Source organism: Onychostoma macrolepis, chromosome 23 (genome assembly GCF_012432095.1).
Source record: "Onychostoma macrolepis isolate SWU-2019 chromosome 23, ASM1243209v1, whole genome shotgun sequence".
In the NCBI taxonomy this organism is placed as follows: Eukaryota; Metazoa; Chordata; class Actinopteri; order Cypriniformes; family Cyprinidae; genus Onychostoma; species Onychostoma macrolepis.
In genome coordinates this window covers 12,560,288-12,582,121 of record NC_081177.1, presented here as the reverse complement: position 1 = coordinate 12,582,121, position 21,834 = coordinate 12,560,288, and the positions used below count along the sequence as shown (strand labels likewise).

The window sequence follows — 21,834 nt, the reverse complement described above, 5'->3', positions numbered from 1 at the left end:
TGTCTTCATGCACTCCAGAGGTGGTGATGATAAAGACATACATGTAAGGATCTATATATATATATATATATATATATATATATATATATATATATATATGGACTTATCAAGGGTCCACTGACAACACTGTCACTGCTCTCAAACGGACATTTCTGATGCTGATTTTTAACTAAACTCGTTCAGTTTTAGATTCAACTCAACCGTTTATATTTTGAAAGATGTAGACTTCAAAACATACATGTATTTCTCTACAGAAAAAAATCTAATAAAATTTGCTGTGATTTCGAGAAACCACTCATTAAACCTAAAAATATTTTAACAGTGGATGATATTAGCTTCTGTTGATTGCCAATTTATTTAGCTAGCTAATGTGGCTAAATTGTGAATTTTAACAAACATCTTTGGTTAGAATTATTAGAAGTAAAATTAAATTCTATTAGAAATTATTCTGAAGTGAAAAATATTATATACTAAAATGTATTTGTTTATTTATTAAAATTAAATTATATACTTCAAAAAACTATGAGTGAAAAAAAAACATTATTTAATATATCTAATATTTTATGCACTGATATTTTTACATGATCTATTGCCTAGCCTGGTTGGGAAGCATGGCATGCATTTGACTGTTATGGGAAAGGCATTCTGTGATTTTATGCTGATAGGGATTCTGCTCAGTCCCCTGATGTGAGGAGTTAAATGTTTTGAAGGTCGCAGTTTCTCTCATTGATCTTGCGATGTTTGTTAATTACATTGTCACTGATGTTGTGAGAGATAATTAAGCCACTATGTTTATATGCATAATTATGTGCGCTCCGCATCAGCCTTTGAAAGACAGCAGCACGAGGGAAGAAAAAATATTTTAATTGTGAGCCGCTCAGTAACATGGCAGTATAGATGCCCTAGTTACAATCAACAAAGAGAGAGAGGAGGGAAAAACAACTCAAGACAAGAGTGGTGACTAATGTCTGCTCACTGCAGTCTTCAAACGCTTTTTCTTCATTTTGAGATGCAGAAGCAGCCGGAGCTCAATGAAAGCAAAGGTGTACAACACAAACACATATTTACAGACAGCTTTCTTTATGACCATGAAATAAACACAAAATGACTGATTAAAACCACAAAGCACTCATGTTTGCCGGAAAATACTCGATTTTCTGAGAAACTCTTGGTCCTACTTCTGTGATAGAGGCCACAAGCATATAGGTGCTTCTACCGTAAGAATGAAAAGAAAAAAAAACATGAAGCAGAAGGAAAAACTGAAAGAAGAAAGCATTTAACAAAAAAGCACCAGCTTAACCTGATTTCGGTAGCTATCTGATAAAAGAAACATCTTTTAAACAACGTGATATCTCTTATCTCCTGTTGTTATCTAGCATAGTTTCTGTCTTGTTGTACCTTTATCGAGTACTGCAGTCTTCCTGAGATTGTCAGAGGTGAAAGTTCACAGAGGTTTTAAGGTTTCTGCAGATTTTGCTTGCTTGTTTTCACTTTGTGAAGGATGGCAGCGAGTGCCTCATGTTATCTAGATGACTGTCTTGCAAACACAGAAGTAAATGCAGTCTTCGTTTCATTCCATACTGATTTAAAGGCCACTCGTTATACTTAAGACTTTATTTTTCTGAATCTCTAGGATTTAATCTCCTGAACTGATAGAGACCTGAAGTCTTGGCAGAGCTGGTCTACTATGTAATTGGGTCCGGGTGGTAGCTACGTTTTGTGAGCTTATAGAAAATCAAAGAGTCAGAGTGTAATCCTGGGTGTAATATGAAGCTTAGCCGGCCTGCCAGCACTCTTGGCCCCTCGGCTGCTACACACATACGCGGCAGTCTCTATAAGCCTCTTCTAAAAATTAATTTCTTCTTTTAGTTGCCGTTTTCCCCAATGCAGATTGTTTCTATACAGTATGACAACAGTTACTCTTTCATGTTATAGATTTCACTTTCCTAGAACTGCACTTGTGTAGCTGTGGCCCTGTCAAAGTGTCACTGTAATTATGCTTGCAAAGCACACAGGTAAAGTAAGACCTGTGAAAACTGAGCCGGCAAGCCTTTGAGGAGAGATTTTATCTTGCTTATGCACACTTTGTTTTGGCTACACAGAGAAAAATACTGAACAATGTGATATTAATAGTATTCACAGGTATTTGTCCTGTACGTCAAGTGTAGATCTGCATGTTTTTTTAGATGCTGAAATGCACAAAATCAACATACTGACAGCATCTAAAATGTAAATGTTTTGAGATGCAAAGAATAATAAAAAAAATTTTATTTTGTATTTTGTTTTATTTTATCATCATATTAATCAATTTAACACCATTTTATTGTTATCTATCCATCTCTATCTAGATTTCATTTAGAAAGATCTTTTTTTTATTTATTTATAAAGAAGATCTCAGACAGAAGTCTCTTCATCCCAGTATGAGAGCTTGTGCATCAGGGGACCCTCAAGTTATATTTGTATGTCTACAGTTTGAGATGCTGTCAAAATGCTGATATTGAACACAAACATACAAAAATGTGTGTGAAAATGTAACACACAAATACTTATGCAACTAATGACATCATCCTAAAAGAAAGAGGTGATACCTGGTGAGGAGAAGGGGGCTTGGCGAGGAGGGGCTTCAGTGGTGGGGTGGTAGCTGTCGTCCTTGTGTGGGCTGCCCTCCGAGTCCCTGTCCTCATGATAACTGCCCTCATGGGAGCCGGGCATGGTGTCAGCTTCTTCTGCGTTGTCTTCTTCATCGCTGCAGCCTTTGGGCTGTACCATATAGACGCCTTCAGGGGGACAATCGTCTCCATTGTTGGGTTTGAGTCCCCTGTGCTCGCCCCTGTCTAAAGACTGTGGATCGTCAGCATACTCGCCATTCACCCACTTCTCAATGGCCTCGCGCCGTTTCTGGTCCTCCTCAAGGCTCTGGCCCAGGGTCAGGCCCTCTGGGAAGTCGCTTTCAGGCCTGTCGCCCTCATCATAGTGCAAGCTGCCCCGCTCGCTGTTGTCCACTAAATCTGAGTCTCCCTCTGCATTCTGGGAACTGCCGTCATACACCACCTGCTTGCTAAGCTTGGCACAGATCGCATTCAGCTTTAGGCCACCTTTCCTTTTGGCGGCCATCGTGGATTTTCCTGAGGTCTTTTCAGTGCATAAACTCCTCTCAGCTGTTGACGAAAAAAGAAAGAAAGAAGAAAGAACATTTTAGTGGTTAAAAACAAGATTTATGGAAGTTGTTTACTCACTGATAATGGCTGCGCCATTCTTCACTGCATCAAGCTAACCACAATGCCTCTCGCAAAAAACCACAAACCTGTTTAACTAAGCGCATTTTAACTAAGTTTTTGTTTGCTGTTACTCTTAGATACACACTGGCACTCCTTTTCTAGAACAATAGAGAATTATGAAGAAAACCTCACATGCGTGTCTGTAAGTTGCAGATGTAATTCACACCTACTTTATAAGAGAGGGTGAGAAAGGGAAAGAGAGAAATATCTCTTCCAAAAACCGAGAAGAAAAACTAGATCGCAATCAGACCCCCAACAGTGTGTCAAGCCACCACTACGATGAGATTTAATCCTGAACATGACAGCAGAACAGAAACAGCCTGACACTGACTGAAGACTCTCTTCACCTAAAGAGGCCCAGCGTCCTGCCAATGTGAGCCTCAACTCTGACAGCGCAGGGACGAGAGCAAGGAAGACTATAAGAAAGTACATCTGGAAGCAGAAAGAAAGAGAAAGAAAGCATAAAAGAGACAAACACAGAGAGAAAAAAGTAGCTGCCATCCCCTCACCTCACATCACCTCTCTTTGCTCAACCTGCTTTAGTCTCTACAACTGTCACTCAAATTCGCCGTCAGCCCCTAAACCTGCTCATACAGTTCAGAAGACCACCACACCAACAGTTGTTTTTCTTTTTTACCACATAAACAGCTATTCTCATTTCAGTAGACATTTAAGAGATCAAAACAGTGGTTTGAGAGTCAGATATACAGTACACACTTCCTGTGCATCCCCCTTGAATATAGACAGTTGAGAGTGTAATGGAACTGATCATTCGCACACGGTTCATTCCATTTTACCTGCTGCAGAACGAGAGCATTTCCAGTTTACAGCAGCATGAATTTCCACGGTTCAATGTTCCAATAATTCTACGAAAATCTGCATGTGAAGATTCCGCATGGGCCTGGTCATTTGCTATTTCACCCCAATGTGCTATCTATAATATCTATCCCTGTCAACTCCCCCCTGCAGCTGTTCTGGGTCCGTCCATATCCAGAGATGCCTTTTTAAGGGCAGAATTCTCTCACTGCTAAGTCACCCTTTCGCCACAAATCTGATGCAAAGATTTAGCAAAGTTCACTTTTAATAGGTTTTCCAGGCTTAAAATCGAGCCCGCTCGTAACGTTAGATGTTTATCATGCAGTAAATAAAGAATGGGAAACCTGCGGGACGTATAACGGTCTGTGGAACGCTTTAGCTGGTAGTTAGACGCTGCGTTGAGATGAGCTATTTCTAAACATCACATGAAGCTGTCAATACAAAAACTGGTTTGGTTCGAATGGATGCTTTAACAAGAAATCACATCACATCGTTTTTGATGGGAAAGTGTGTAAAATTGAAATCTAAATGTCTTTTTTTTTTTTGGCATAATGAGCTTTTGAAGGGACTCGAGGTAAGCCTGTTACATACTAGATGTGCACCCTGTGGCCCCCAGCACATGCTTTCTCAGTTACTGTATTTACACTCAACACTTCCTCTCTGAAACAATGAGCTGAGGAATTATGCACGCTCTGCCCTGCACTGCATGCATCTAAATGCCTCAGATGTGCTCATTTTTACTTTAGACAATTGCAAGGCCCGGGTTGAAGAGGTCATCCAGTTGAGGATGGCAATTTTGAACCCAAAAAAGAAAAAAGAAAAAAATATCAGCTGCAAAAACTATTAGGAAGTGGAAACATAAATTCTGAAGTATTTTTTCAGAACACCTCCAAAGGAAGATTGAGGTCATTTGGGCGTAACAGTAAAGGTCATTCACTGTTTACCCTGCTCAGTATTTCACGCTTTAACTAGTGATTTCCTTTGCATTGCAATCTCGCTTTTCCTTGTAGGAAATGACCCCTGAGAAGCGATCTCGTTCCATTACCCATAATTTATGTGCATTTCTTTTTTTTTCTTTTTAACAATCAAAACACCCATGGTCAACACCCAGCATCTAAAATTAGCACTCGCCATGTGGCAAATGCAAATAAAAATTTGATCAGTAATTTTATAAGGAACTGTAAATAATGCAAATAATTCAGTTCAAAGATATACAAACAGCTGTAAAATTTTTAATTAAAAAGAAATATTCTAAAAAATAAATAATTATACACACACACATAAAAAAATGAATAGAAAACTTTTAACAGGAAAAATTCTATAAAAACCAATTATTTCTAAACTGAATCATATTCATGTATGTATATTAAATATGCTAAATATTACATTAATGAATATGATACATTATAGGAAATAAATAATACGGAAAAAAAAATTTAGCACTTTTACAAAAAATAAGGCTGTGCACTTGAAAGACATCTTTGTCTAGAGATGAGATCTGACGTTTTAAATGAGAGAGGATCAGGGCACTAATGAGACTCTCCGGAGCTCAAAAAATGATCACGGTAAACCAGTTAGTAGCTGCTGCATTAAATACATGCCCGGCAATAGATATGCCTCGGCTCTGACCAACAATGGAGATCGCTATGGTAACACCGCTGTTTACTCCAAGTCGTTTGTGTTCATGATAGCATGCAGTGCGATAAAATCAGTAGGGACGCAGATAAAAGAACAGCTTCTCCTCTGGGATCCCTCCCACCACTCTGGGGACCGGCACTCACGTTAAGAAAAATAGGTGTAACAAACAGCAAACCTCATTGATTTGATGCGTCCAAACGTGTTTTGGCGAAACGCTATTATTTCAGGCCCTCGAAGACGCCTGTCAGCGCTGAATAATAAACGAACGGTGGGGATGATCACAGCAAAAGCTTGTTTTCTTTAAGAGGCCCTGTTTATTGTAATGCTGACAATATTTTTTTACTGGAAATAGTGCAGAGCTGGAATTGGCGTAATGCTTTTACTGTATAAGGAGAAAACCTTTGCGAAAAAGTCAAGAAACTATTCTAAACAGATTCAACAATAAGAGTGAGAGAGCTTCTTCTTTTTATCTGCTCGCACATCAAAGGCCCCACAAGCCCTGTTTCTTTTCAGAAGCGTGAGGCGGAGGACGCCGGGAATGACAGAAAAGCTGCCTTGAACGTGGCTCTCCAGGCCCTGCGTGTCTCGTTTAATGCGGAGCTTCTGTTTATGTGCCGGAATGATATCATGCCCAATCAAGTGGTGTTTCAAATCCTAATAATGCCGTTGGAAGTGCATTATTTGTACGAACGTGTGCTGACTGCAATCAGCCCACCAGAGTGAGGAAGTGGCTGTTAATGACTGCCTAGATTGGCGTGTCCTGTTCTTCCCTCTCTCTCTCTCTCTCTCGCTCTCGTTCTGACAGGAAGCGTATGCACGCTAAAGCTGGGATATGACATACTCCTTCTCACCTGGCATCCACTGCAGCGATTGTTTTAGAAACAAACTCTGTTTACTTGGCTAAACCCGAATCCCTCGACTTAGCGGTGATCTAACACTCTGATCTGCCCTGTCTGATTTCAAGCAGACTTTTAAAATACGTTGACTAATGCAAGGACAAAACCCTGATAATACGGAGCATTCATTAATGCAACAGGCCTGGACAGCGTTGGATTATTTTTCATTATTTAAAGATCCTCCTGTCAGAGCAGTTTCTTTCAGTCCTGACTTTTAAAAGCTTTATTCTGATATTATAATCCTTTTGACAGATTTACTGACCTGGAATGTGTATGAATTACTTTTCTTTCTTTTTTTTCAGGTTGAGGATCTAGGACCGCTGACTGTCAGGGGCTTCTGCAAACGCAACTTAATGAAGTAAATGTCAAATTAACCAAGAAATGAGAACAGTTGCTGTTTCTGCCCCTTCCTTGGTGCTTTCTCATTAGGTCCTGCAACTCCAACAAGATGGAGCCAGGTTCCCAGGTATTTCCTCACCTACTAAAGCTCGGACACACACATATGCTGAAATAATCCCCTCTGTTTTTATTTTGCTAATTTACAGCTTGCAGGAAGGAGTTTGTGTCCCCCACCGCTCAGAGGGAAGGGGAGCGGAAAAGTCAGCATCGGACCTGTTCTCCACACACTCTGTTCCCCAGCATCTGGCCTCTCTTTCGATTTTATTACACAAGAATAACAATAAGCAGGTCTGCGACCCCGTCTATGGAATTTGCCGTATTTTTTCCAACGGTCTGTGCTGATGCTCCGAATTTCCATTTTCTGCATGCATATTTAATTGAGTTTTGTCCCAGTGGTGCGGAAATGATTTGTTTTTTGCTCTCTGTTCACTTGACTCCTCTTCGGAGTCGGTAACCCTGATTAAGACGTTCACGTTAATTTCCCAGCGCACACCTTTTTTTGTGCATTAATGGTTCTGATCGTCTAATTAAAACTTCTCAGCTTCGCTGCTGATCACCGCTCGTTGTGCCTCTGACCTGAAGTTTTAATTGCCGCGTCAGAGGCGATAATAATAATTTCTGGGTTCTGATGATTAAAAACAATGCCATTCCCAACTGCCGCTTAAAGTGGAAAAAGATGGAAGGAGAGGCTGAGGTGAAGCATAAAGAAAAAAGAGGTGAAAGAAAGAGAATTAGAAGGTAAAAGATGGTTATTTGAGGTTTTAAACAGGTTTGTTTGGTATCTCAGTATGAGAGGGGAGGATCGGTGCTCACAGGGCAGGTTTACCAGGTTTGTAGTGTACTGTAAATGAGGGCAAATATGACTAAACAAATAAAAAGCTTCTCAGAACTGCACCAGGTTAGGAGAAACCATGCATTCCGCATCTCTATGATACTTGTTTTAATAGTTTTGCTTTTGCTCTTAGTTTTGTAATGTGACACTTCGGCAATATCTGATATCTAAAAGCAAGTTGTTGCATTAAGAAGTTGTGCCGAAAATAATATGTCTGCTGACATGTGCATTAATGGCAAAACTATGATGGGGTTTTATAAACTGCTCATACTCATACACACTCTATCATTCTGTCGTTTTTTGTCTGATGGACTCTAATGGATTTTTCAGATTCCCATGCAGGGATCAATTTTTTAGTGGGAGATACACATCCGGACAAAACAATTATGCTCATGAGTTTTTCTTTTTTTCCTGACTTTAAAGTTTTTTTTTTTTTTTTTTGGAGAAGCAAAATATGAATGCAGAGGGCATGCACACAAGTACACACACACTCAAATCTGTTGTATTATTAATCAGTCCGTTGCACATCTGCTTGCTTGCAGTGTGTGTTTTTTTCCCATCAATAAAGCACTTATTGCTTTTAGTCTGGAATGTGACCTTGCATGTTGCATGCTGTCTTTGGACTGACCTTGAAGGACCTACTTTGACTTCTCCCTCTCTCTTTTTTTCTGAAACCTTCTGCCACATACAATAATTCAGTTACATCCCGTTGCAGGTAACAAAAACAAACAAGCCGTGGAGAAAAAAAGGCACGCACATACTTGCCGCTGAGGACAATGGACAGAAAATGGCAGATGCATATTTTGACGCACAGACGGAAAAGGAAATATTTTGTTTAAGCAGCGCAGTTAGGCAGCAACCCTTCAATTCTGAGAACAAATACATCCCTGAAGCCTAATTACAAGACAAAGCATTTAAGACGTCCCCTGAGGACAGAAGGGCTGGAATAGGGAAAAGTCAAATCTGAGGTGATCCGAACGGCTCTGCACGTGCCCTGATGACGCTCATGAAGGAAGCCTGTCTCACAGCTGGCACAGTGTTTTCTGAAGAATGGGTCTGATTCGTTCACAAATGAAAATCCGGTCATAATTTACTCAGCATAATGTTTCAAACCTGCATGACTTTCTTTCTTCCTTCTTTACGTGTAAAGTCACTGGACCCCTATTGAATGGACTAAAAAAAGTCTGTGGTCACAAAGTTTTTTTATTAATTTTTTTATGTTTTTGGAAGAAATCTCTTCTGCTCACCAAGGCTGTATTTATGTGGTCAAAATACAGTGAAATCAGTAATAATATGTTTTTTGAAATGTATTGTAAAAATATTTACAATACAAAATTTACTATTTTAATTTATTCTTGTGATGGCAAAGCTGAATTTTCAGCAGCCTTCAGAAATTATTCTAATATGCTAATTTACTGCTCAAGAAACATTTCTTATTATTATTATCAATGTTGAAAACAATTGTGCTGCTTAATATTTTTGTGGAAACTGATATATTTTTTAAGGATTCTTTGATGACTAGAAAGTCAAAAGAACAGAATTTATTTCGATCAATTTAATGATCTTAGCTGAATAAAAGAAAAGCAAGTCACATGAGGCTGAGTACATAATGACAGAATTTTCATTTTTGGTTGAACAAACTCTTTAAAAACAGCAATGGTCGTAGAGGGCCTACTGTAAAATAAGATTTTTACTTTTAAAAATAGTACACGATGGTCTCATCACCCGTTGGGTGGATGTTTGATTGAAGCGGACCCTGGCACACGGGGTTAATTGACCGAGCTGCCATGTTTGAGGGGCAGCCAGTGTGCAAAGCGAGAGTTTGACAGGAATCAAGGTTATGAGGAGAGGTTCCCAGTGCCACTGAAGGGCACTTGAGCTGATATCTGCACAGATTAACTGCTTGAGATGTATTTTTGTCACGAGGAGCCGTGGTTAGCGTGGGGCATTGGGGAGGCGAGCGGACGCAGAAGGGGGTGGGCTACTCTAGTTCCTCCAGCGCAAGGGCACAACGAGAGGTTGGTGGCCACTGGAGCCGCCCAGACCGGAGTCTGTCACTCAGAGTCATTATCTGTGGGGATATATTTAATTTAGTGGTTCCGGAGCTGCGCTGCTGAGTAAGCCAAGCCACCATTAGGGCCGTCCTCCGGGGGAAACACAGCACACGCCGCTCGATTAGTTATCAATTAAGAGTGCAGAAACCTCCACCTGCCGTGTGAGAGAGAGGGAAAGAGTGGCAGAGAGGAGCAGGACCCGGACGACGTCTGACTTTTTCTTCTGTTTTCCTCTGCCTCTTTCCCTCTCGGGCCTTCGAACGTCAGGTTAACCTTGATATGAAGCGCTGTCAAGCCGGATAACGTCAATCAAGGAGGGCCCTTTCAGATAACCTCAGTGTGAAACCTAAAAAGCAACCTGTTTAGATGTTTAGACATGCCTCCTCTCACCAGCATATGAATTTCATTAAAGAGAAATGAGTTGTGGCACTTCTTTAACAAGACTCTTAAGACATTTTGACAGGCTTTAAGACACTTTGCTGTTAAAAAAATAATAATAATTAATTAATTAGCTGTGCAGTAAAGCCTCCGGGTAAGTTAGTAAAGAAGGAAGAACATTTAAAGTGCTCATCGAATGTCGTTTATGTTTCTGTGTTGAAACTGAAAGTTTTGGCAGGACATCTTTTTTAAATATATAATTAGTTTAAATGTCACAGTCATGAACCATGATTTGCTACATGCCAATCAATTGCAGAAGAGAAGGCATTTGATCGGACTAAAATCTGTTGTGCAGGATGCCATCAAATAAGAAGGCCAGAAAAAAGACTGTACATTTTCAATAATTTAAAATAAATAATTTAAAAGGTGTGTGTGTGTATATATATATATATATATATATATATATATAGTAAATAAATAAATAATAATAATGCTATATAATAATAAGTATTACATTGTATTTGTTTCTTCATTTATTTAAAATGTACAGTCTTTCTCTTTTGAGAAAACAAATAATCTTTTAGAAGTTCATTTTTTTCTTTAAAAAAAAAAAAAAATCCTGCTTGTAGATTGTTTAATTTAATTCCAAGTTACCCTTTAATATTCATTTTTTAAGATACTGGAATTTTGACACATTTAATGTTTTTGGAGCAAATTTCTGAAATTCTGCTCGCATTTTGTTGCACGTTGTAGTTCCCGGTGCACATCTTCAGAAACGAGAAAAGGAGGTGACATTAAGTCAAAAAAACTACATTTCCAGACAGGAAGCCTTGCTGACAGCTTCGATCCCTGGCCACCATTAAAACATTTGCTCTGCTTCACAGACTCTGATTTTTTTTTTTCCTTTTTTTTTTATGCACAGAGGAACAATTTGCAGGTGTCCCTTGAACTTCTCAGGTTCAGACTCTTTTAGTTCTCCAAGTTCCCTTCTGCAACAATACCTCTTTAAAACAAACCTGAACTCTTTTAATCTAGGCTTTGTTACAGTGAAATGCGGTCAGTTGACAAGACTGAAACATCTGAATCATTCTGTGAGAGTCATGAAGCTTCAATATGCGTTGGTTAAAAAAAAACACAAACAATATGAACAAAGCACTTACTGTAAGATAATAAGACAGTCAGATCTACAACACGTAATGAATATGCACAGCGTCAGTAAAATGTTTCACACTACAATTTTTTTAAAATATTTTTATAACATTAAAAATAATAGAAAATCAGTTTTCAAAGTTTTATAGACAAAAACAAATTGTAGCTACATATGAAATTCTTTGCAAACATAATATTTGATTTATACATTTGGTTAATTATTTATGTATTTATTATTAATGAATTTATTTGAAGCATTAGACTGCCAACATCACTTATGGCTTCTCCATGAGTGCTGGACATTTAATGTATTTAACATGCAAACTTTTGACTGGTTTCAGCTGTAGTATATATATATATATATATATATATATATATATTTCATAGCGATGCTGCAAATACAAGAGTCGTTTTCAAAGATGGCAAATGCTTTTAGCATTTTTTGCAAGAACACACAAACTCAAGTTCGAAAGTGAGAACATTTCATACCTGCGTACAAAAGCAAACCGATACACTTGTGAGAAAAAAAAAAAGGCTGTGGCTGCTCTTTTTGAAATCATCATGAGTAGAAGCTTTACAAAAGGTGAGTGTGTGTATGTGTATGTGTATGTGTATGTGTATGTGTGTGTGTGCTATTTTGGTCAAAGAACAAGAGGAAGTATTGCATACTGACTCAAACAAAGAATATGCTTTTGATAAAACCACATCAGCTTCTTGTGTATTCTACACTAAAACAGGCTGGTTTCCTGATTTTTTAGATGTGATGTGCCCTCAAACGGAAGCTACACAAGTAAACAGCACAACAGCTCAGTGCACAACAAAACGAGCGGTGCACAAATGATCACAGACATTGATAACAGTTTCTAAACGAGCAGTGAGGGCAATATCATTAACACACCGTTGTTTTTCCAATGCACTAAAAATGGCACAAATGCATTTAGAGCTTCAGCCACACACGGGTCGCAATTTTGCATTTCACCTGCATTAGCATTTGACTTATTATTATTTTAAAATGAAAACGGATACTCTGTTGAAGTGCAAATCTGATGAATTACCGTAGCAGATTGCTGTTATCAATTATTAAAGCATATTTTATAAATATTCAGGTCTGTCATGCATCTAATAATGAAGGCTTTGGAGAAGGTTACTTCCTGTGTGCATCCTAACGTGTCAGAAATATCACTTTTAATCACAGCTCTGTCAGGGTTTTTGCATTTGAACTCAAAAAAAAAATAAAATAAATAAAATAAAAAACAGCACGGCTCACTCTCTCTCTGTCTTTCTCCTTTTTCACTCATCCAGGATGGACAGTTGCATGACCACATCATTCAAAGCCAGCACGGCCCATGCACACTTGGCCGTGGTTTGCTGTGGCACTACGAGCCTGATCATTTGAGGGGAGAATAATGCATTAACGTGGTTCTACCTTCTGGACACACCTAGTCCCAGAGCAAGTGCAACCATATGGTGCGATGCATATTCATATTCCTCTGTCTGCACCTCTGTAATGCTTAAACAGTACTTCATAAACTTCAAATGGGAGGAAGAGAAGATGAAAGGGAAAGACTGACAAAAAGGTGAAGAAAAAGTTTCCCCCCCTCCATGTTTCCTGTAATTTTTTTGGTTTCTTTTGTGGTTTGTCTTTGAGATAAGGATGGCTGCTGAAACTGATCCCGGTGCAGCGTGTGTGTGTGTGTGTGTGTGTGAGCCTGAGGTGTCTGGCTGTGGGTAAACTGTGTTGTCAGGTGGGCTTGCCGCTCTTTCCCCAGCAGGGTAAATACCAGGCGAGGACGATGTGGAGATTAACGCTGTCAGATCTGCAACAGTAACCCTTCATTATCAGAGCACCAGGGCCTACACACACTCACACACTGTCCTCCACTGCCTGGGCACACAGTTAGTAATTACCAAACCAATCTCTTCCTCTCTCTTCTTTTCTCTTCCTCTGCCTCATTCTGCTACAGTTTCTAGAATGTTTATCTTTCTCCCATATATGTGTGTCAATCATTTTGTTACAGAAATACACATTTTCTCTGTCGGAGCTATGCACTATATAGTTATAAAAAAATCACAAAAAAATGATGTTTCAGGCTTTATGAGATGAAGAAAATCATAATTTAATACATAATTTAATAAAATATTATATATTAAAATATTGTATTATTATAACATCATTAGATGTAAATATACAGAAATATAAAAGAGAATTAAGGGACTTCTGGATATCTGCTTGAAATTTACACAAAAAATTACAGTCTCAGGCCTTATAAGATGAGAATACAATAAAATATTATAGTATATTATTATTATAAAATTATAAAATATATAAAACTATAAATGATAATTAAATGTGATGTTTAACAGGAGTTTTGGAAATGTCACTTTACAGTTTTCACTTCTGCAAGGTGACTTTAAGAAAAAATAAACTTAATAAAAAAAATTATATATATTTAAACTAATAATTATTAAATATCAAACAGATTTTCATTAAAACACATGGTAATATAATTATTATAGAAAAGTATGAGGTAATTTATAGTTTTTAATACAAAAGAATTTAATTTATTTAAGAATAAATTATTTTTGATCAATTTTACAGTAATTTACAGTAAAACTACACACATTGATATTAATTCTATACATATATGGTAATGTACAAAAAAAGCATGCTTAGTTAGTGCATGCTCTGACATGTTGAGTTTTAGTGCAAGTTCGAGTCCAGCTCATGTAATTTCTTACTGAAAAATAATCCAAAAAATAATAATATGCCATGTTTACATGATGTCCCGGCTTTTTTGCTGGGCGGCCTGACACACTTGATGGCGTGCCAGGCACGGTCACAGTATGTGTGTGTGTTTGGTGTATTAAGTGGCGCTTTATCAAATTAGTTTGGTACCCAGCTGATGAGTAATAAAGGTACAGTGGAGCCCCCACTGACTCCCAGACATCAATCCTCTGAGCGGGAGCCAAACGCAAGGCCTGGCACTGCCTGAGGCGTACAGAGCGCCTCTCCCCACTGATCAGCTTATGGACTCTCTTCAACCAAACTAATATTAACACTGGGCATGTGGAGGGCTTCAGCTGTCTTACCACTGCAAGGAATAACGCTTAATGGACGCTGTAACAGGTAGGTCTTTTATTCAAACCGTTGCTGTGGGCTTTTGTTTTTCATCTTGTTTACCGCCTTTATCAGAGTCGATGGCCTGCCGCTGTACATTTTTCCAGACGTCGTCCTCTTAAAGCATCGGCTCTCAGGTGTCGAACAGACAGAAGACGAGAGGGGAGATGATAGCGAGATCAAACAGAGGACTGGAAGGACGGCGAGAACAGAGAAGGAGAGAGAGGGAACTACCGCCGCACGACTATAATCTCGCTCAGCGTTGGGCTTTTACACAAATATAACAAAATGCAAAGCGCCAGAAGAAGGTGGAACGGAGGGGAGGGTGGGACATCATAGGGCTTCAAACCCGTTGAGGAGTTGTGTGTGTCAGTTCAGAGCAGCCGCTGGGACTAAAAGTGGAGAACAGAAGGTAGCAGCAGGCGGATCACAGCCGATCAGGGGCCCTGAGAGAGATTCTGTCTCCTCCACCCCACAACTGAGCTCGAATTGCTCTCCGCAGTCACATATTTATCCCGCCCGACTTTACACAACACCCTCTCTAATATAATTCCCACTGATTTCACAAGCTTTCAGGTGTTTTGCTTGATTTGCATGACTAAAATCACTGAGATGTTTAGACCTTCAGGCCTTGTTTAATACCATAGAGGTAGACAGCTTTGCTGTGGCTAGAAATTTTATAGGACAAAATTTTAGGATGTGTGTCCAATGTTCCATCGGCACAATATGTCGTTTTTTTTCTTTACTCCAGAGTCCCCCTTTGTCCAAGACAATATTTGAAGGCCCTTCTGTCTGAGCTGATATGTACCCCTGGTATTTTTAGCATTTTAATGATGATAATGTTAATCTAACTAAATATCTTAAGAATTTTTGCACCCTCGTAGAGGTTTTCTGAGGCACTCAGTAAGGCTATACCATAAACTCAATAAATAAACATAAGTTTTTTTTAGCCATTTTGAGATGTTTTGAAGATGCTAAAATTATATATAAATACTATTTAAATGCATTTAAATAGCTACATAAAATTATATTATTATATAGTTATATAAATATAAATACATTTAAATAATTAAAATGTTAATATATAAATATTTATCTAAATGAAAAAAGTTTTACATACATTTTACCAAAATAAGAGGGAACAAAATGCATGTTGTTGTTTATTTAGTACTGACCTGAATAAGATATTTCACATAAAATATGTTTACATATAGTCCACAAGACAAATGACCCCGTTCAAAAGTTTACATACACTTGATTTTTAATACTGTGTTGTTACCTGAACGATCCACAGCTGTGTTTTTTTTTTTTTTGTTTAATGATAGTTTTTCATGAGTCCCTTGTTTGTCCTAAACAGTTAAACTGCCTGCTGTTCTTCAGAAAAATCCTTCAGCTCCCACAAATTCTTTGGTTTTCCAGCATTTTTGTGTATTTGAACCCTTTCCAACAATGCTTGTATGATTTTGAGATCCATCTTTTCACACTGAGGACAACTGAGGGACTCATATGCAACTACTATATGCATGATAGTTTCAAGATGCATTAAGAGCCGGGGGGTGAAAACTTTTTGAAGTTAAATTGAACTTATTTTGTCTTCTGGGAAACATGTAAGTATCTGAAGAGCAGTACTAAATTATATATATATATATATATATATATATATATATATATATATATATATATATATATATATATATATGTAATATTTAGGCAAAATAAGAAAAATGTACAAATCTTCATCCTGTTCAAAAGTTAATGCATTGTTTTTCCTTCTGGAGCATCAGTGAGCCTATGAACCTTCTGTAATAGTTGCATATCAGTCCCTCGGTTGTCCTCACAAGACTATGTAAACATCTTTTATTTGAAATATCTTATTAAGGTCAGTACTAAATAAAAAATAACATGCATTTTGTATGATCCCTCTTATTTTGGTAAAATAATTAACATTTTGCAGATTCTGCAAAGTGCATGTAAACTTTTGTCTTCAACTGTATATATAGAGAGATTGGACACTGGCTCCACATACTTGTTGGTGTAAAAAGGCACAATTTATCAAGGCCCAGGAAAATGTTCTTGGTTATCCAAGCTGATAACAGTCCTACCAAAAAAGCAGCTTCCTAGTGCTTAAAAACGTCTGGAAATCAACAAATGCCACCAGCAAAGCACAATATCACAATTCCATCTATATTCCGACCATCAGAACTCTATGGCTGGAAAAAATGGCTCTGATGAGGGCGCGCGAGAGATCTGAAAGAGGCAGCTGTTGACGTGACGGATCTGATCGAGCTGAAACAAAGACAAACAAAGCTCTCTCTGCAATATGAGTTTAGTTAGCAAGAGAGTTAGAGAATGAGTTACGGCCGGCATGCTGTTGGGGAAGGTTGTATTTATGGGGGGATTGAGTAGGTTTAAATCCCTGCTAAGAAATAAAGTCATCCCTGTGCAAACTGGGGAAACATTTCACTCAGCCTAAAAGGTAGTTAAAAAAAAAAAAAACACACACAAGACCCTTTTTTTTCCCCCTCAAAGCAAAAGTTTTGCCCATGTGCTGAGATGGAGGGATGGAAGAATATCACACAGAAGGGAGCATGAATACTTCTGGCTGAATGTTGCTAAATATTCCCAAGAGACAGAGGTATAAATTAATAAAGAACTGATTCCTTTAAAATTACATGCTGTTTCAGTGGGAATTGCATTGGAATGTCTGCACGAAGGTACACTTAAAGACTTGTACCATGTCAAGCCTTGAAAAAGAACCAAGAACTTCCAATTAAAGTTCTTATAAATTTGATAAAAATTCTACGTTATTCCTTTCCTCAGTCTGTGAAATGCGTTTCCTTCACAGCGTGCTCAAATACACCTCTCCTCTGGCTGAACGCCCGCACATCCCTCCCTGCCCCCCGCCCAGTAATCACAATTATTACTTAAAAAGGCTCTATTTCTACATTAACTTAAAAGGCCTATATCTTTTTCTTCCCCTCTTAGTTGGTGCACCCTCACTTACTCTAAGTATCTCAATAAATCAGCAGTTACTGTTAACATGTACTCAACAATTCAGTCATCAATCTCCCCCAGCTCAGAGTGAAAACAGAGGGGAAATATCTGCTCAGTAAAATCTCCCGTGCCCGTGTTTATGCACGGAAACACACACACACACACACACACACACACACACACAGACTCTCTATCGCACAAACAAACAAACCAATCCGTTGGGACATCGGAACCATTGCCAGATCACCACGGAAACGCAAGCCAAATTCAATTGTGACCTCACCTTTCACTGAAGGCTCAATTCCATCAGCAATAGAAACAAATCAACAAGAGGGTGGAAAAGAGACAAACTTCCTTCCTCCTCTCTCTCTCTCTCTCTCTCTTTCTCAGCCTCACTTTTCAGGCCTGCAGTAGGCCCGAAACAGCGCATTGCATCCTTGGCAGTGCACTGAGCTCCATGCAAATGTGTGTTTAGATTTAAAGACACTGTATTTATTTAACAAAAAGGGGAAGATCTAATTGAACGCTGGAACAGAGCGCATCTTCCAAACAGAAGCCCTGTGGAAAATCCTCCAGTTGACAGAACAGCTGTATCTAAACAAGCGCGTGAGAGCACGCTCGATACCGGCAGTCACTCGCTTAGCTGGGCAAATAATACCACTTGTCATCTAACTGAGAAATTCTGAGCAATCACTGGCTGAGGCCTTGCTAGTAATTAAGAACAGCAATTTGAGAAAAAAAGTACACAGTGACTAATCCACATCCAATATAAACAAAAATTACAGGAGACTAAACGTTTGACTCACTTACTTCAGAATAATAAATGATTGAATTTTAAGAACTTTGAGAGATATTTCACACCTGTGGAGTGTACGTGTGAAGTCTAAAAGCTGTTGTTACTATTATAAATAATCTAATATTTTATTTTACAAATAGAATTGTATAATTTTTAAGGATTCAATTCAGCATAAGTTAATTAATAAATAAAAATTAAATTCATGTTAAAATATGTTTTGTGAAACTTGGAAAAGTGCAGAAAAAAAGCATAAATGTTCTTTTTAATTTTCCGTAAAATTTTAATAATCCCAGCAAGCAGTTTAAAAAATACAAAAATGCTTTGTGAAGTTATAAATGCTAAAACAAGCATTTTTGTTGTTTGTATTTAATTCTACATTAAATTTAAATCAGTTAATCAATAAAGAAATATTTGCTTTTGTAAAGTTCTAAAAGCTGGAAAACTACAAAATGAATTGCATAATTTTAGTTTTTAATAAAATCTAAATAAATCAATTAATCAATTAAATCATTATTTTTGACAATTTAACAATTTAAATAAATTTAATAATTCAATAAATTGTTTTAGTTTTCGTGAAACTAAATAAGCACACACAATGTCACTTGTACACCTAAAAATAAAAATCACTCCTCAACTTCATATTTCCATTCAGTCATCACATCACAGTGAGGTATTACTTTACCAAAACACACAGTGAAAGTAATGAGTGCCTTTGTCATTCTACACCCTCACGCCCACCCTATCCACAGCGTGCTCAAGCCACCAGCATCTCTCACTCTCACTCTCACTCTCTCTCTCTGTGTGTGTGTGTGTGTGAGTGTGTGTGTGTGTGGCGCCTGGCGCAGGTCTTACCTGGCAGGAGACAGCCCTCCTCTCTCTGTCTCACCTCTCCCTGCTGCTTTGGAGGAATTCTCTCCACAAAGCAAGGCATTTTTCTCTTCTCTCCCTGTGCGCCTTTACGGCTGGGCTGCACTCGCCCTCTCTCACTCTACCCTTCTCCTCTCCCTCTCTCTCTCCCTCTCTCTCTCGCTCTCTCTCGCAGCACAGATGTCAGGGCTGCGCGTGTTTACCCACTTTACCAGTAGGGGTCCTTCAACACCCTCTGCTCCCCACAGCCACTGTGGAAAAACAGGCCCAGGAGAGTGAGATGGAAAGAAAGAAAGATAGAGAGCGAGAGAAAAAAGGGCCACTTAAGCTGATCTCCCGCCGTACGAGGCTGAGCGAGACGGAGCGGAGAAAGTTAGACTGGTCAGTCACAGTGAGCTCAGGCCGTTAAAGTGAGACCCGTAGAGAGAGAGAGAGAGAGAGAGAGAGAGAGAGAGAGAGAGCGATAGAGTGAGTGCCTGCAGCTGACAGTAATAATGTGCCACAAACTCTTCTCAGTCCACTGAAACTGGTTACCACACACAAGCGGAAATCTTTCACTTTTTTAACTAAATAAAAATTTTACTTTTTGAGACTACAACCCAGCCTGATTAGCTCAACCAATGGCATGAGTTTGGGGTGGGGCTATCTGTTCAACTAACCCAATAGCAGTCTAGGGGAAAGGAAACCTGTTGGAAAACAATCATTATTTTTGCAATTCTTTGCAATTTTATTGCAATTTAATTTTTGCGACACTAATAGATATAAAATAATAAATACATATTTATATGTATACTTCTTTTCAAATTTAAAAATAAAAATATAAAAAGAGGCAACAGAAAGGAGGGAAAAAATCTTTTTTCTGAGTAATTGACACAAGTCTGCCAGATTTGACGGCTTTGGGCTATTCTTCAGCGAGGAATTTCAAGTTTTGCTCCTAGTTGTGGGGCACTTTTCACATTGCAGTATTAATGCTGGGGTTGTTGCCCGCCCGGACCCTCTGTCACATCTAATGACAGCCCTCTCTCTCTCTCTGAGACGAGTCACTCAGACAGAAGAATTTAAGACTAAGCCTCAAATTAATATCACAGGCCGGACAGCCTCAAACTGCACATTATGGTAAGTGGAAGGTTTCAAGGGTGAGCTAAAAAACAATCATTCTTTAAATACGAGGTGTGTCGACGGAACAGGGGAAATAATGTGGAATGAGAGCAGGGACCTGCTACTGGATTCAAATGGGAGGATGAGCCATGTGTGTGTGTGTGTTAGGGATACTTGTACCCTCCTCCATACAAACGAGAGGTGCTGTGTGTTGCCTCTCAATTCATTCATGCAAAGATTGATTGATCAACACAGAAGCATTGACCTGCTGAATAAGGAAACTTGTCTGGTGTTGTTAAAGTTGACACGAAATCAGAATTGACCATATTTGCTTTCGCATATTACTTAGCATGTCATTATTTTTTTTTTAAAGTCTTTGTAATCTTTAATGACTTCCTATGATAATAACTTTCCTTTTACTAGAATAGTATAATGCTAACCAATACTCAAATGACTATAATGCTTAGACAATGTTTCACAATGTATTGAATAATGCTCCAGTTTTACATCAAACTATTTTTCTCTATAACAAGTTATAAAAGTCCCAATTTGGCTTAATTTGCTTACAGCTGTGAGTAGAATAAAAAACGTTCCAGCCGGACACGTTATCCTGGACCAACCGCTAATACCATTAGCACGAAAGCAAATTGACAGTGTTTGAGCGAAATTAAACAAACAGTAAAATAAATACTTCAAACAAAACACTGACTGAGACAGGTTTAACAAGTTTCTGTCACTTTTTACACAGCTATCATGATATGTTTTTGATTTGTAGCCTAATTAAAAAAGGATGACAGAAAATATGCTAACTTGAAATGTATTTTACAAAACGGTTAGTTCTGACTGGATGAGCCACGTTCGAAGTCACTGTAAAATGACAATAAGCATGTAGTTGTGAAGTTTATGAATGAAAAAAGACTTGAATGATTTTAGCACGTGTAAGAAAGTTTGAGGCAATTTTGCGGTAAAATTACTGTAACGCACAGCCTCTCGGGGCCCGTAGCTTTATTTCCAAAAGCAAAGCGGTGTAAGTATCTTCTGACTGTATTTCATACAAAAGCAAGTTATTTAGTCGACGACCTCAGATCACGGCACTCGCTCTCTCCATCAGTGTCTGTTTTTCTTGTCTTTTTCTTTTTAACAGGCACTTCTGCTGTCATTGCGCTGGGACGTACGTGTTCCCTCTAAATGGCTTTTCTGACAACTGATCTGTAAATACAGCCAGATCTGCAAGTCTCTCCTTCTCTCTCTCTCTCTCTCTCTCTCTCTTTCTAGCATGAGCAACCCCGACCCTACAGCAACACACACACACACTGCCCCCATCGCAGCCCCACGGCACGTCCCCCCCTCTCTCTGACAGCCCCCTGCCCTCCTCCCCATCTCCATTCCCTCAGCCACTATAAAAACACAAATATGCCATAACTCAGCTTGCCCTGCCACACTGCCTCCATCTTGCCCTGTACCAGGGGGCCCCTCAGGAAGGTCACCAACAAATGGCTTTCCGATTCACTACCCCTGAAA

General features: G+C 38.6%; 1 protein-coding gene across 1 annotated transcript in view; it reads right to left on the bottom strand.

Annotated features, from left to right (window-relative positions):
• casz1 (castor zinc finger 1) overlaps positions 1–21,632 on the bottom strand; it is a 54,291-nt gene extending 32,659 nt beyond the window's left edge. The window contains 2 exon segments of the mRNA XM_058762774.1: positions 2,589–3,158; positions 19,201–21,632. Of these exon segments, the coding sequence (XP_058618757.1) occupies positions 2,589–3,158; positions 19,201–19,279 (649 nt within the window). The 5' untranslated portion in view covers positions 19,280–21,632.
• Positions 21,633–21,834: the final 202 nt, after the last annotated feature.